Genomic DNA, 17,531 nt, shown 5'->3' with positions numbered 1-17,531 from the left:
CGAACTCATGCAGACAGGAAATTATCCACTTGCAGCAAGTAAATTCACTTTTTCACCAGTGCAAGATTGCTGTGGGTAATCTGTTCTGGCATGACATTATGTCCGTGAATTCCTTAAACATGACACATTACTCCAATATGCCAGCTATCATAAGGAATTTGCTACAGTTTGGAAACTTTGGAAGTAGCATGTGTTCACGCACTAAGAGCAAGCACTCTGTTTAACATCCCTGAAAACATGGTTTAAAATTTTCACTAACATCAAACATTCTTTACTAAATGTGCAGCAATCAAAGTCTGAGGACAAAAAAACAAAACATAATAAATTCATTAAAAACCCTGCTCATCTGCTGAACTGTATGAATTTGGTTTTATTGAAAATAGCCAAACAAGAAAGTTGCTAACCTATAAAGGAAAAAGAAAAAAAAACCAAAAGCTTTGTCTATGAAGATTTTCAGGGTTATCCAAGAAAAGACCAATTCAAGGGAACTGAACTTTTTTTTTTTTAGGAATGAAGAAGCCTCTTTGATGAGAGGTCGTTGAGGATTTGCCACTCGATTCAACTCTCTGTGGATACTGCACCATGACATATTTTGTGAGAGCTGCCATTTTTTAAAAGAGTCATATTAGACCAAACCTCACAACTTTCTTTCTTTCATTCATTTCTTTCATTATTTTTCTCCTGTGTGAATAACCAAGAAAATTACATGAACCTGAACTGTGTTTTATTTGCCAGAATGAAGACCACTCACCTGTCCTTTCTGTCCTTCGTTTTGTCTTTCTCTGTTGCTATATCTCCATCATGTTCCCTAATTCTGAACTCCTTGTGTGCCTCTTGCTCAGGAGGCAGAGGAGGTGTGCCTCCTGCTCACTGCATGTCTCTTTATCTCATACAAGTTGCTAGCTCATGTGAAACATCAGTGTCCCTACAGATGAATAACAAAGCGTACTGCAGCATATAGAGTATTAGAGCCCCAGGGGCAAATATATACGTAGATGCAAAGAGCTGTATCTCCCCCTCTTGCTTTCTCTCCTGTATTCTTTACCTCTCCCTCTTCATTGTGTGTGTTCATCCCTATCTCTCCCCTTCATTGTCTTTTATTGCTTTTGTGTGTCTCTGTGAATTGAAAATTCCAGGTAGTTTCTAGAAATATCTTTCTTTTGTTCTTTATGCCTTCCTGCGTCATATATCTGCACATTTGCGTGCTCACGCACTCATTCATTCTCTCCAGCGTTGTTCCTATAGAGACCTGTGGCTGTGTGTCCATCTCTGCGGTGGCCAGTTGGTCAGCTTTAACACATCTTGGAATCACAACCATGGGACAGTACATAGCTGCTGCTCTGTCCCGTATATACGTATGTGTGTAGTATGTGTGTAGTATGTGTGTGTGTGTGTGTGTGCAAGAGAGAGAGAGAGATTCTTGCATGTACTTAAACAGTACGCTGTCACACACATGCAGTTATTACACAAATCGCCCTGCAGAGCATCTCTATCTGTCTCTCTCCATCTCCCTCACCTCTTGTCTTGCCCTCTCTCATATACACAGGAGACACAAAAATCTACAGGGACCAATAAACTCAAGAGACAGGCACACAGAAAAAGAAAAAAAAACGGGAACGCAGACCTATAAAGAAAAGGCCTGACAGAGTGAATTTACAGGGATACACTTCCCTCTCCTTACCTCCAGTAAAAGCCTGGTTAGAATTGTAAAATACTGAGCCGGTTCAGGTGAAGCTAATTAGATAAATACTGGAATTGACAGAACCCAATTAATTTCACTGGAGAAAAGAAGCTGAATTATTTACAACCAAATTACTTCAACCCATCTCTTGCCATCAGTTTAAAAACGACATGCAGTGGTTTAGGATGGTAACGTACCAGGCTTAAAGGCACCATTTCTACCAAATGATTTTTTTTATTTTAAATAAGGCACCCAGTATGTAATTCATCAATTCAAAGAAAAATGTTAAGATCCTGGAGGTGGGGGAAGTGTAATATGCCTACATGCATGCATGAAAAGTGCTATATAAATGCATGGAAAGTGCTATATAAATAAAGTTTACTTTGATTTGATTTACATATATTGTAGTATATCTCATTGTTGATCATTACATGTTGCTATCATAACATTTGTTCTGTGATTTTTTGTTGTTGTTGCAGTATTCTTACTTGGCCCTGAAACTGTATCCTATCCTTTGCTCTCATAACATAGTGCAGAGCCAGTGTACACACCTATAGCTGGGTTTTACCTCCTCTCTCCTCCTAGCCCTGTCTCATCTGGATCTTTGGGCTGACTCAGTACTGAGGCTGCAGAAGAGGAAGAACAGGAACAACACAGACAAATGTTACAAACATTAGCTATACGAACTGGCCAGCTAACGGAAGCACAGAGCTGCCCAAAATCTAGTAGCCCGTGGCTGCACAGGCACAAATTTAATATCACCTGAGCTAGCACCTATAGCTGCAATGCCCTTGCTTAGCATTTCACTTGCCAGGCATGCTTAGAATATATCTGTGGTCTTGGCACATTAACTGCATCCTCTCTCTTTTAGCTGCTCTCCATCTCTGTTAACTTTGTACAAACCTAAAGTAGACCACATGTTGTTGGTCATTAGTTGACCAATTACAATTCAAGGCACATTGGGTTCATATCACTTGAGGAAGCACAGACTTTTTTGCTGCTCACATGCTGGAAGGAACAAGTGAGTGCACTTTTATATAATGTAATATTTTCAACCTACAGTACACAATAACCGGTCTGACCTTGTCCTGAAACACTAGCAGCCGACTGAAAACTCCCCCGACCCTCCTGAGCACCACTCTGCATGTTGCTGTAATCTCACAGTGGCACGCTGAATTTATCACTGTCATTAAAATTTTAAGAAGCAATAATTAAACAAAACCAAATAAATAAAATATGAATCATAGAGTGGAAATGCATATGGTATAGTTGAGAAAAAAGAGTGAAAGAGATAGCAGAGATGATAAATGAATCATTTTCACAGCAGGGAGAGAGTCTAATTGAAATTATCATAATATTATACGGACAAACCTGAACTAGTGAGTTCTCTGTGAAGGTATAATTTGGTTTTCCATTACTTCTTCTGTGCGTGTGTGTGTGCGTGGCAGTTTAACTTGTTAAAGTAAAACATCTGTCATTTAACATGATTACTCATTTAGTTGTGTATATGTAGGTAATCTTTTTTTCCCCTAACTTTCTCACAGATTTTATGATTTCTATCAACATGTGTGTCATAAAGAATTTAGGCTGTCAGTGCTGTTTAAAGTTTCCTGTCAAGTAACTCCTGAGATGTTGTAACCAAGGAAACAAGGATGCGGCATTGAAGTTTGTCAGGCGATGTGTCAGGAGACTTGTATTTCACCCTGCTAATTTACAATAACTAAAACATAACATAACTGATATGAAACCACTCAACTTCAGACAATATAATCACAAACAAAAACTTTGACAAAAAAGATTAAGGTGTCTTTAATGAATAAAGCTGTGATGGATTACAGAGGGAAAAAAACAGCAGCAAATTGGTGATGTTTTTATTTAGAAAAAAAGGAAAAACAAAAAAACTTCTGCTAACTGTCATAGGAACTGGGCTACAGGACCACAATAATTTGTTTTTCGTTTGCAGTAAAAACAGTGTTATTGTCAGATGAAACGAGAAATTGATTTCCACTGTCAGTGAAAAATATCTTTATTAAGAAAGAGAGAGAGACAGAAGAAAAGAAGGTAGACAAAGAGGATGTGGGAGTGAGAAAAAAACTGAACATAGTACGTGGAAAGAAAGAAAAAAGACTCATGTCTATTGCTCTCAGCTTCTGTGTGTGTGTGTGTGTGTGTGTGTGCGTGTGTGTGTTTTCTTGTTTTGTCAGCATTGACCCTGTCCTGACCGCTATCTACAGTTCAAATTAGAACATCTCAGCATTATAGTACAATTTACCGCTTACAGTATATAGCCTCACACTAAATACACACAAAGCCATGCACATGCACAACATAACGTCCTCACAAACATTTCTACAGAGGATTGCTTACCATTGCTGGCTCTCAGCAGCAATTTTGCTTTGCTGTGCTCTGACACATGTTCAGTGGATTGCTGAGTTCATGGATTTGATGTTTCCCACCTTGCCTTGACCGCAGAAGATCCTGAAGTGTTTCTGCTGGAGTTTGTATGTGTGTGTGTGTGTGTGTGTGTGTGTGTGTGTACTGACTCTGTGTATCACATTCACAGGTAGACTTTTCAAGAATGCAAAAGACTTAGGCTTTTTTCTCTTTCTTTTTTTTTGCCTGGCTTATCCCAAGGGTAAGTTAAATATTGAGCACACTGCCTCTTTTTTGAGCAATAACACTGCAAGCTAGTGGGGCATCAGTGATTTTCATTGTCACATCTTTTCTAGTTAGATGGCTCGGTGTATATCTGTGTGTTTCCCCTTCATTGACTCGGGAGCACCGCTACACGGTGTCGAGGAAAACTCAGGCGTGGAGAGTTTGACAGTTTAAACTGCAGGAAACTCAAACTCTTAAAGGAATACACAGAACTTTACTTTGGTGAAAAGACACAACTGTGTTGATGTAAGTGACCTCTGTAACTACCACTGCTTTTAAAAGCAGCCATAGTCCATATTATTGTAACAACAGCGGGCACTGACTGTGTAATGTGAGCAATTAATCTTGGGTTTTGAGGCTGCCATTGTTTCTGATTCACTGTCACAAGCCTTGTTGTGTCATTTCCAGCTGCAGCATTGTTGTTTCCATTGAAAATCTTTACAAACCTCTGTGTACCACCTGCTCAGCGGCAAATGACAGACAGTCAATGTAGCGGAGCATTTAGCAGCCAAATATTTCCCTCAGGAGTCGGTGGAGACAAAAAGCAGAGCTAAAAGTGAGAGAATATTGGATTCTGAAAGAGGAAGAGAAACATGACTCCAAATAAATGAGAGCTTGATTTGGAAATAGGCGATTGTTACCTGATTCCTCAAATGCATTCAAAAGATGACAAGTGTCAGCAGATCCAGTGAAATGGTGATCTGCAAAACATTGCATCGTCAGTGGTTATGTCAGGTTTTTACACTTCATGAAACCTTTAAAAGTGACATGGCCAGCGTATTGATCAGTAGAAATGGAGGAACAAGCAGAAAGAGTGGATTAGGAAAGCTTCATATCTAAACTGCTCTGTGATGAAGCTCTTAGGTTGCAGGGCACATATAAAATATAATGAACAACATTAAACCTTAAAAGTCAAGTGGGTTTTTTTGCGCTGTCAGGAATCAGTGTTTCCATCCCTCACAACTAGTAAATTGATTGTGAACTTTGTCACAATGCAACCCCTCAGCCTGAGGCAAGACCGGAGGGTTGTACTACTAAACACACCTGCTTTGTGTACTGTATCTTCATACAGTACTAAGGACCGGGCGTTTTGCCTTATACATCTTTACTCTCACTACATGTTTACATCTGGGAGCTGTCAAAGTCCCTTTTGACTGCTGGTCGCTGAGCGGCTTGGACAAACAAGCACTGCATGCAGCCTCGTCTCACTCACCCTCACATCTCAGATATGGCAGAGAGTTATGTCATTTTAAACATTTGACCTTAAAACGTCCAATCTGCGAGACTCCTCTCTCCGCCGTGACGACACATTTGGTAATGAGCTGTCGTGTTGGCCAGTGTTCTGCACTGCATTTGCCATCACTTCATAAAATTGCCCCCCAGTGCCTTGGCTTCACTGGACTGACAGTAGTTCCCAATCCCCCAAACAAACAAGCGCCGGGCTGCTCTACCGAGACCGATGAAGCAAATACAAATAATGGAATGACAGGATTTCAGCTGGTGCCTATGAGCAACCGTGTCTGTGGAGTATAGCAATATCTGCTCTGAAAAACACATCCATCATGATTTGTAAAACATGTTGAAAGATGCATTGCGTATACAGCTTCAGCGTTGTGTCAGTGGCAAAAACAGAAGGCAGGAGAGAGGCCATGGTTGTGCTCCTCAATTCATTGTTCTTCTCAAGTTTGTTCAAGATTTGTTTTCAGTGCTTTGATTTGAATCCTGTGAATCAGTTCCTTTTTATTCAATTTCATTCAACCTGGTGTTTGAGTTGTGGGATGAAGGATGATTGATTACAGATGCAGAGGTGTCTTCTCTCATGAAGTCAATCTGCTTTTCAAAGCCAAAATGATAAAAACAAAATGAAGGTAATGCTTTACAATAAACGCACACGTGCACAAGCTGTAGGTCTGCAATCACGTGCAATCCTCTCCTGTGCACTTCCCTACCTCTCGCTTTGTCCTAACTGGTCTGCCTCTATCTTTGATCGTGTCTCTCTTTCTTACACACACACGCACACACACGCACACGCACACACACACACACACACACACACACACACACACACACACACACACACACACACACACTCACAAACGCACCATCCATCCTACCTATCTGTGCTATCTTCAGACAGCAAACCCTATTCCTTGCTGACAGTGTTTGGGATTTACTCTGGACATAGCCTTGATTCTCCCTGTGTGTCTTTGCTCGTTCATTGTGTGTGTGTGTGTGTGTGAGTGTGTGTGTGTGTGTGTGTGTGTGTGTGTGTGTGTGTGTGTCATAGTGAGTATGATACATGTCTCTTCCCTTCTCCATTCCTGTGGTCGTCATGGTGACCAGTGACTGTACATGTCCTGCTGTCACCATTCGTTTAACTCATCATCTTCACTTTAGATTAAACGCACAGTTTTAGCTCTTTTCCTATATGCATCTCATTATCATCATCTGACGAGTATATTAATCTTGTATTTGACAAACGTGCTCTTTGATCAACTTATCGAAGTGTAACGAGGGGCGTGGTAGGGTTTTCAGCACTGTTTGTGCAGCGTTCATTAGTTTGTCAGCCTGCACTTATGTGATTTTCACACCGTTTCTACTGGCCAGCACAAGCAAACTCTGCACAGTGTGACTTCAGCCCAAAGAGTAAACACATGGAGGAGAAACTGCAGGCAGTTTGTGATCTAAAGATAAGCAGGGCTCCAGACTGCCCTTAAATGGAAGCAATTTGAGACAGTGCAGTCATGTCCAATCCTTCCACAATCATGTAAATCTATTTAATACTCGTGTTTTTATGGCCTTTTTGTGTTACCCGGTTTATGTTTGGGGACTACGGATGAAATCTAGCAACAGTGCTAAGTCCGGTGTATTTACACTGAGTACTCATGTACTCATTGTCCATATGCATTGTCCCTTCTACATAAACAAAAAAGAAAAAGAAAGTACATTTTTCATCTACCTGCGCATCTGCAACCAGTAAATTTGCTGGGGTTTTTTGGTGAAACATGGAAGGGGCAACGCTATCTGTCATTACCGGTGGCAGGACATATGTATGAGGATCATGAATGAAAAAGAAATGTGTATTTTCGCTTTGCAAGTCAATTTACGGTGTGCACCCCTAGATTTCCTAAAATTTTTTGTTGTGGGCCACTGTGCTCCTAGTAAAAAAAAAAAGTTAGTCTGGAGCCCTGATAAGCCTTGCAAACCAGTCTCTCTGAACTGGTTAATGTGTTTGTAATAAGAAAACAAACAAACACTGAAACGAGTTGCACTCACAAATTCTTCAGAGTTGTGATGGCTGCAAAAAGTTCAGGCTGATGAGTAAGTGTTTGGAGTAATTGCTTTCACAGGAGGACACAATGCCTTTCTCAAAACTATTTTCAGAGTAGTTAACTGCATAGATGGACTTTGGTATTATTTTCCAGAGACCTGCTTTTATCCCCACTGAGCACCAGCTAAATGGCCCAAACGCTCAAATCAAACTGCAGTCCCATTTACTTAAACTGTTTGACAGTGGGCTGACAGAGAGTGCGAGAAATGGCGATAGAGAAACAGACAGACAGAGAGAGGTTGCGGTATTTGTTCTTTGTGTGATAAATATAGGAGGTGAGTGGGTGGAATAAAAACAACCGAACACTCTGGCAGGATAAGAGAGGAAACACAGAGGGATAGATATAATGACACCAGGACAGCTCCAATATGACATAGCGATAATAATAGTGAGGAAGTGTGGAAGAGACGTAATGACACTTAGGGAGAGATGCCGTGATACTAATACAGAGATAATTGTAGTGAAAGGGGGGTGGAGAGAGTGAGAGAGAGAGTGGAGGAGGGGGGGGGGGGGGGGGTGAAGGGATGACAGAGCAGGACAGAGGTAGACGGAGGAAAGGGAGGCAGGGGGGATGATGACACAGAGCTGGGAAATTGGAGAGAAAGAAGCGAATTAAGCTGCAGGGAGGAAAAGATGCACACAAAGAGTTACAGGAATGGTGATAATACTGGTGTAATAAAGAGAGCAAGGCTGGACATCGGGTTGGAGAGTGAAAGAGATAGAGAGGGAAGACAGAGAGAGATGGAGGGTTGCAGAGAGACAAACATAATGTGGGGGAGACACAATGACTCTGACACAGAGATAATGAAAAAGAGGAGGTGGGGGGCTTGAGAAGAGGTGGGAAAGAGGCGAAAAGGGAAAACAAGGATACCAGGAAAACAGACAACAAATCCTCCTCTCCTCTCCTCTCCTCTCCTCTCCTCTCCTCTCCTCTCCTCTCCTCTCCTCTCCTCTCCTCTCCTCTCCTCTCCTCTCCTCTCCTCTCCTCCACTTTTTCATAGCCGACATTGAATCACTGCAGTCAATAGTTCTACACAGCGTAACTTAGAAAGATGCATTTGATTTGTGGCTCAGCACGCCATGGAAAGAGAAGGCCGGCATTTGATTTATGAGCTGGGGACCTTGGGGTCAGGTTCAACCGGAGCTCTCCACCTCTCCGCTGCTGCTCAGCACCTAAAATTTAACAATCTGTCTCACGGTTATGTAGATCTCTGCGCTGACCCGATCCATTACTGAACAATGTACACTTTGGGTTGTTGGGGGAAAAAATTATGAAGAAAAAAAATTTCTCTGCTTTGAAGATATCCAACAACTCTTTATTGTGCAGGGCTTGAGAATCGAGTTGCTTTGGTTCGAATGCTACTACAGTACGTCGTGGGAAAACCTTTTAGATATGGAAAAAACCACAAACATCGCTGTCAGTGTGCAGCCCTGAAATCTTAAACATGCTTTTTTTTCAAGTGGACATAAAAACAGGGGAAAAGCCGCAAAGCCTGTGGGTTAAAAATTAAGTAAAATATAACTTTCAGATTGAGCCCTGTGTTTTAATGTAGACTGACACAGTGCGTGTGTTAACGTTTCGAGCTGGTGTCTGCATGAGTGCACAGCACACATGGACATATGGCATGCGTGCATGTTTTTACCCACATTTATCTGCAGCTCCCACTAACAGAAACAATCGTATTCATTTTTTTCCTCTCACTCAGACGCTGCTAGATGTTGACAGGTCAATCGCCATGTTTCACCTCATCACACTTAGAAAACCGAAAACAAAAGTCAGAGTTAATATCGTTTAATGCATTTGTTAACATGTCAAGGGGGAGGGGAGGTTGGGCACAGAGAGAGGAAAACGTGGAAAATGTATAATTATTCCTGCTGCGTTTCTGTGAGTATCTACATTATTTCTAATCTGTTGCCCTGACAACGAGACAGTCCAGCACACCGAAATTACACAAATTTAAACCTGTCTGACTAACCTTTTTCTATCAAATTAGTAGGCAGGCTCAGATGATTGAAACAATAGACAGTAGATGTTTTGTGCCACACAGATGAAAACAGTATTTTGTGTGAGTCGGTGGACTGGGGGCCTCCATTAATTAATTAGTTTACAGAATAAAAAGAGTGATAAAGGTCTAAAAGGTCTAAAAGGTCTTAGCAACTGTTAAATAGATTACCATGCCTATAAAACAAATGAAATCCACATCAGCCCCATTGCACCTTGTATTTGGTGATAATTAGCACATATCAGCATGCTAACACTCTGAACTTAGATAGAGAACAAGGTAAAGACACCTGCTCATCACTCATTTTGGCAGATACTTTCAATATTGACTTCTTTTTTTTTTTTTTATAAATAAAGATGCCTTGCCTTGCCTTGAAGTGTGTGAAATGTGCTATAAAAACTGCAAGGAGACCTGTCTATGTTGAAATGCACCATTGAGAAACAATGGATGAGAACTGTCTGGACTTTGGTCTCTCTAGGCAACATCCCTAGGAGAGGCATGGTGGTGGAGAAGGAGGATAAACCTGTATAATTGAGTTTAAGGGGAATGGGTGCAGATTCAGAAGGCAGACATTAGTAGAGTTTGATGCGGGCAGCCATGGGTGGCCGGTGTAGGTCGATGGGTAGTGACATTGCAGGCATTGCAGTAGTTGAAGTGAGAAATGGCTTAGCCCAAGAATTGGTGGTATATTGAGTGAGGTGAGGACTGACTTTTCCTTATGTTGTATATAGGGCACAGGGACACGACCAGGAAACACCCAGGTTTCTAGTGACCTTAGTTGGGGTAAGAAATGAAGAGCTGATTTTGATGTTGACAACGTGATGGAGAGACTGATTGGTACGGGTGACTGAGAATTTAGTCTTAAAGAGATTTACTTTTTAAGGTTGTTCCTAAAAGAGGAACTTTACATGATTTTTACCTTAACTATGCTACATTTTGTACATTAAACAGCTTTAGTAATTGTGATGGTTGAATAAATGACTTGCAACTTGTTACAGGAGGAGAGTAGAGGCTCTCTGCCTTCCACCTAGCATCTCTTGGCTGAAAACCAACCTTGTAAGATCAGAGCCTCCTACCCGGTGTCCCAGCTCTCAGATCTGCATCACCTGACACAAACGCGCCCCGTAACCCGTAATCTCTTGTTGATGACAGATAAGACTACACAAATATACAAATCGTAACATTGTATACTGTATGATAAATAATGTTATCCACCGCTCCATGGATTTATTTCTCACCAGCTTTGATGAAAAGAAAAGCACATGGCCGAGAGGAGGGTTAGCAACACAGAGGAAAAGAGACCAGACTTGTATAGTTCCCCTTTAATCCATGTGGATATGTCAGAGAGAGAAGGTCTAAGGTCCAAGGTCTGCATAGAGATTATGGGATTGTTTTATGGGAATGACAGGTATAGTTGGGTATTGTCGGGTAAACATCAGCATTTTGTCATTTTGATCATGTTAGCGTGCTGACCGTACACTACTCATGTAAAAAATGACAGTATTTGGTCGTCTTGTTCACATGGACAGCTGTTAGAAGGACTGACCATATGGTTTTCAGTTACCGGACAGTCTCTCCAGCCAAGAGGAGGAAAATCTAAGCATGGAAAACTAAAGGGAGGAAGAACACAGTGCTACATCAACAAAGAGGCTACGCTAAGTACTTCTTCATGAAATGCCCCAAGTATGGTGCTTCAATGTGGCATCCGGTATGATGCAAATATCTGCTGAATTCTCCTTATCCCATCTGCTCAAAAGTGGGCAGAGGGGGATCTGGCAGCAGAAGAGACCAGAGACAGGAAGAGAGAGACAACTGGAGACAGAATGAGAGACAGACACAAAGACGGCTGAGGGGGAGAGGTGAATTGGGTTGGAAAGACGGTGGAGAACAATCTGAAATTAATCTGGACACTCCAGATGGTTTCGAGTTTGTATATGTGCGCGTGTGAGTGCACATACTGTACATGTGTGCATCTCCGTTGCTGCCAGCTTGGCCATTTGGGCCTGTGTATAGGTGTTTACTTATGTTTGTGTACCTTGTGTTACTTCAGACAAACAAGAACATCTGGAATGTGCACAATGAGCAAGTTCTGATCTTTCTCTGACAGAAAATGACAAAAACTAAACAAAACAAAACACAGAAACAGACGCATACGTAGTTTGTTAGCAGTCGGTTGACTATGTTGTGTACAACACATTGCTGTATGTGTGTGAACGAGAGTGTGTGATATAAGGTTAATAAATCAATAACCGTTGCTATCTGAGAAACAATTACTGCCGGCTTTCATGTCGGCCACACACTCACACACACACTCCGACTGTGCTACGTGTCCTGTATATTCTAGTAGCTTTAGGAGTAAACTGTGTAAAGTATTTCTTGAGGAGAGAGCAGCAGAAGATAAAAGATGGAGGAGAGAGGAGAGAAGTGAAGGTAGAGTCTGTAAATGAGGGAAGAGGAGCGGAGGAGAGCGAAGACTCAGACTCGAGGCACAACGAGGATCCTTAAACTCTGATTGTCTTTTATCTTTTCTCTTGTTCTTTCACTTTTTCACGTCACACTTCACTGTTATGTCTTTGATGCAGCTGAACAAACTGCAGAAACTGACAATTGCATACTTTTTTCTCCCCCATGTTTTTTCCCCTCATGTTTAGTGTAACTACATTTTTGTCAGCTTTGGTTCGTTTTCAGACTTTTGTTTTGTTTTCTTTAGCATCGGCCTTCCTCACACAGTGCGTTCAAGCTGATATAAATTTGTATCTTCTTTCGTTTAGGTTTTGTTGATTCTCATTTGTTTCTGTCCACCGCAGTTACACGTATAGTCTTTACCGGTTTTGTTACACATTAGCTTAGCTTTTGGCAGCTTTAAGAGCTGCTTTATTATTAATGTACTGCCTTTTTTTTTCCCTCTGACTCAACTTCACACTTAAAAGCTATTCATAAATTCTTCAAAACTTAGCTAGCTCTGTGGAGTCTGTTCTTCTGTGTCTGAGTCTGTGCAAATACCTTATAGCTTCTGTCAAATACATTCCATGTGTGTATGTGCAATATTCAGCAGTGACTGACACTCAGTGGGGATGTCAAGAGCTGAAAATACTGCACAGCACAGATAAAAGAAAAGGTGTTGGAAGAGCATAAGAGCACTTACCCCTGGCACCAGATCATATCCCACCTCATGCCAGTTTTCAGTGGAGACATTCATATTGTATGACTATGAGGTTTGCCTAACTTTAAAAGAAGTTTAAATGAGTAGTTGTTGTTACATAATGATAACCACAGCACACATTTTGAAGGAATACTTAGATGTAACATTTTGTGCGCTACGTTGAAGAACTTGAGCTGTTTGTTGTGACGTGCAGAAATGTTGTGAGTGCACCGTGTGGCAAATGTGTTTAAGAAAAACATGACGTGCTTGGCTAAGAAAATAGTTACGTATGCACTGACTCAGTAGAAGGAATGTGTGTGTGTGTGTGTGTGTGTGGGTGTGGGGGTGTATGTGTATATGTGTGTATGTCCAAATAGTCAGTGTAAAAGATATAAGTGCTACATTTATCAACTCGGTGTGATGGGACGACAGGTTGTCTAAGGTCTTAGACATGTTTGAATGTTTAATGTGTATAACAACACAATGCAAGATTCAGCTCATGCTTAAGTGGCTATGAGTGTATATGTCACAGGAGGTTATTTCTGGTCTGAGATCAGTAGATTGCAGCACTAACACTGTCAGGATTAAAGGATTAGTGCCATGAAATCTAAATATATACAGAGTACGTACTCATTCTCTGGCACTTTGCATGAAAGCTTCATATGACATATGTTATAGTGTCAGGGGAGAATGTGAGGCATGTGCTGCATTATGCTGGAGTTCCTGCTATAGTACTCTAGTAACGCTTCACTTGGCACATAGCGTGTACTTAAGCTCCTCTTAGTGTTTCATTGCAAATGCACAAGCCATTACATGAATTCTAGGGTTTTTTGGGGGGGGAAAAGGATGATTAACTTTCATCACAGTGTTATAAATCTAAATTCACTGTCTATGTCTTGTTTTGAACTCTGTATGGAATTTGAAGTTTTTTCATTATAGCCTTGTAACATTTGTCAAAGTCTGTTTCTTTGAAATCTGTAGCATGCAAACAAAGCACGATGTTTCATCTAAAACCTTACCACACAATGCAAAATTGAGTTCCCTGTATTTTAATATAATTTCTTGTCATCTCTCTCTTCCAGCTGAATCGTGTGGTGGTGTAGTCCAAGGCCTGAATGGCACTATAGAGTCGCCTGGTTTCCCCCACGGCTATCCCAACTACGCCAACTGTACGTGGCTGATAATAACAGGGGAGAGGAACCGAATCCAGCTAACCTTCGTCACGCTGGCACTGGAGGAAGACTTTGATATAGTATCAGTTTACGATGGACAACCATCGCCGGGCAACTTGAAAATGAGGTTAGAAATAATTCTTTCATTTACGGTCTGATCTTCTTTCCTGCTCTTCTGTTGCTCTAATTTCACTCTTCCCTCTTTCCACTTGAACTTGCCTGACTCACACTGCCTGGTCTCTACTTCAGCTCTACTCATCTTACCTACTCTGAACAAAATTCACATTACTTTTGACATTAGAGGTTTGAATTCTTTTTTCATTTAGATGGAAAATAGCACGGTGACTGTAGATCGAAGAGTCTACAGTCAGATAGGTAGAATTCCTGTTAAATTTAATGAATAGTTCGAATAAAAACATTTTTGTGAATGGTCAAATCAACTGGGATTTATGAAAGGATATATTTTGACACTGCAGTGGTTTGGAAGGTTGTTTCATTGTGTACTAAAAACTTAGTAACTCTGTCACACCATTTATTGGACTATAAAAAAACAGGTATTTGATAAAAATGTAGTATTATTTAGGAGTATTAGGGCCACATTGAGAAAAACATTTTTTCACAGACTTCGAGAATAAAGTCGTAAATTTACGAGAATAAAGTCATAATATTACAAGGCTATTAATTTATGTCTTTATAAATGACAGGTGGTAAATTACATAAAAAGAAAAAGAGATGTAGGCTAGATGGATCGACCGTCGCACATGCTCTGAAAATATGATCCGTAACTTTTACAAATAAGAAAAAAAGAAAGTTGGACACATTAACAAAGTTGCAGCTGGCATAGTTAGTGCTTTGGAGATAGAGTTGGCAAACAATTGACTGAATTCATAATCTCTGAAAGACGCTGAAGAGATTACATGACTGACATGCCAGTCTGCAATTTTTTTTGATCATTTTCAAATATACGCACAGCAAATTAACAGAGACGAGATATGAAGATATATTTTTCTCTATTGCAAATGAAAATGAAGTGAACCACATGACTGAAACCCGTACAGATGAAGCAGAGAGTGTTGTTGTTTTTTTACATGAATAAATAATGTAGATATTGCCATAAATAGGACAAAGAGTAATAATTTATAGAAGTATTTTATTAAAACTATAAAACTCAATTTTAGCTGTTGCACACCAACACTCACAAACACACAAGGCAAATGGCACAACAGTCACTGTATGCTGTCATGTCTTGTATTTTCATAAGCATTCAGATAATCAGTCTCACTAGGCTGAATGGGTTTACTAGTGGATCATTAACTACAATCTTTTATGATGATCCAAAAAAATGTGCAGGAAAATATAAATCATTGGTGAATTGGCAGCATCCATACTTAGTGAGTTGTAGGACTGTAATATTGCTGCAGAAAGGCAGATAGAGTGGCATCTACAAAGCTGGCGAACTGTGGGAAGCTTATTCATAGTGCTCAGCTCGTATGTAGGAGGGATGAGCTGGGACCGCACCAAGTAGTGTTTGAGGTTGGTGGTGCAGTTATGGATAACAGTGCGTTTTTCCTTGAAAACATTGTGTAGCTGTGTCATTGTCAGTGTTTGAATAGAAGATGTTGCTTATATTTCTTTTTGTGGAAAAGAAGTGTGAAGACTGCAAACTATGATAAGTGGTGGGTTTTGTGTGGAGGTGTATACACCAAAGTATCACTGTCAGGATGCTGTCTCTATAGTTGTTGACTTCTGTGCGAGGCCAAGGCTGTTGTCAACAATTACTTTTAAAGGTGTTAATGAGAGATAATGGATTACATCAGTGTAGATGTATAAAGGTCCAGGATTTAGGACTTCTTCATGGTTGTAAGGATACAATCTAAAAGAAAATCAAAGAAAAAAATAGTTTTGTTATCATGGGTATTAAAAGTTTGGGAAATATTGGTTTGTTTTAATATTTACAGAGTATTTTGATTCTGTGATTAATAAAATCCCAAATTTCCATTCTGAATCACCTCCATGATTTGTACAGTCTGGTGCTTCTGGTGTTAGATTAGCAGCTCGTTTGTTTTGTTGCTGTGATCTCACGTGCGCTGCTCCCTTATTCTTGTGTTTTGGATACACAACAAATAGAATGGACTAAGACGGCTTTGTCTGGGGTTAAGTTATGCTTAGCCTTGCTGATCTTTGGTGTGAATCTTATCTCAAGGCTCAAAGGACTACTTCAAAGCACACCATTTATGAGATCCTTCACTATGTTTATTTCCAAATTGCCTTTTCGTTTCTCTGAAATGAGCTTAAACAGTGGTTAAGTATACCCCCAAAAAATCTAAATAGATAAAATACATGAAATATGGAAACAAAATTAAAACTCCCCCCCAAAAACTTTTTTAATCCTCCTTTTATTTGATTATCTATCTGTTTGCTTCTACTTATGCATCTTTTCTCTCCGCCACATTTACTTTTTCAAAATGTATCCTTATTCAGCTGACTGCCTCTGCTGTGGTCAGTTTAAGGGCACACATTCAGTTCAGTCCAATTCTTACAAATACCAGGATTTCTGGAGTTCATCACCTTCCAAATACTGTACATAAATTTAGAAATTCAAGTTGAGTTGACTTGATTGTATCAGACCTTTAGACTCTGCAGATGACGGCATGATCAAGGCTAGCTTGTCAGGTACTACTGTACACCTTGGACCCCCTACTGACTGTGTGTGTTCAAAGTTGTTGGCCCAAGGCGTATTTCTGCTGAGATAGTGGAGCCACCAGAGTGTGCTGTCTTCAGGCCCTACACTGTGTGAGATGACAGCTGCACTAGAAATCTCCAGCGCTGTCCAGAGCTACAGCTGTGGCATGTGATGACCCCTCCGGGCTGATAGCGCCTTCCCTGGCTCAGAAGGACAACAATATGCTCTTGTCTTTCCTCCTTCCAAATCAGTGCTTTTGTTGTGACTGAGCTGTTGTCAGAAAAGACTGAGGGTTCAAGGGTTTGTTCTGCTCATTAAATGGCTGCCCATTCACAAATGCATGAGAATAAAAGGTGCTTGTGGAACTGCAGTGGCAAGAGACGGTACTTGCAACCTTTTGTCAGCCTGGTGGCTCTGTCGCTGCCACTTGCAGGTGTTAATTGACTCTGGAGTTATTTGGCACTCACATTATCGGACATGGACCCATACATACCAGCAGTATTTCAACTGCTCTGTCCCTTGCAAGCTCTCAAATGTAAAAGATCAGTACTGTATAAGAGTGGTGTATTAGCTGCTTACACAGCTTCTGGCCTTAAGTGCTTTGAGCTCTTGCAGTGAACCCATTCCCAATGTCATTTAGATCAAGTGACTAAGCTGGAAGGTGCAGGCTCATTCTCTCCTCAGCCCTGCTCTGTTGATGTTAGCACTCCTCTGAATGGTGTGGACATTTCTCAAGACAGGCAGCATAGTGCTAAATGGAGACCACTGGCCAGCCTTCCTTTGCACCCTCAGGGTCCTCCTGGTGTGTGTCACTGCTGGCAAAGCTTCGGCCAGGCTTGCGAAGCTTCCTCCAGCTCCAGC

General features: G+C 40.9%; 1 protein-coding gene across 1 annotated transcript in view; it reads left to right on the top strand.

Moving 5' to 3' along the window:
* Positions 1 to 17,531, top strand: part of LOC146989734 (CUB and sushi domain-containing protein 1-like) — a 373,646-nt gene that overhangs the window by 74,301 nt on the left and 281,814 nt on the right. The window contains exon 2 of the mRNA XM_085763336.1: positions 13,898 to 14,114. Coding sequence (XP_085619462.1) covers positions 13,898 to 14,114 — 217 coding nt within the window. The remainder of the gene's footprint in view (positions 1 to 13,897; positions 14,115 to 17,531) is intronic.

The sequence above is a fragment of the Trachurus japonicus genome, chromosome 3 (assembly GCF_045865225.1).
Source record: "Trachurus japonicus isolate A0001 chromosome 3, Traja_1.0".
In the NCBI taxonomy this organism is placed as follows: Eukaryota; Metazoa; Chordata; class Actinopteri; order Carangiformes; family Carangidae; genus Trachurus; species Trachurus japonicus.
Note: the sequence above shows the minus strand (reverse complement) of the source record. Positions and strands in the feature narration are given on the sequence as shown.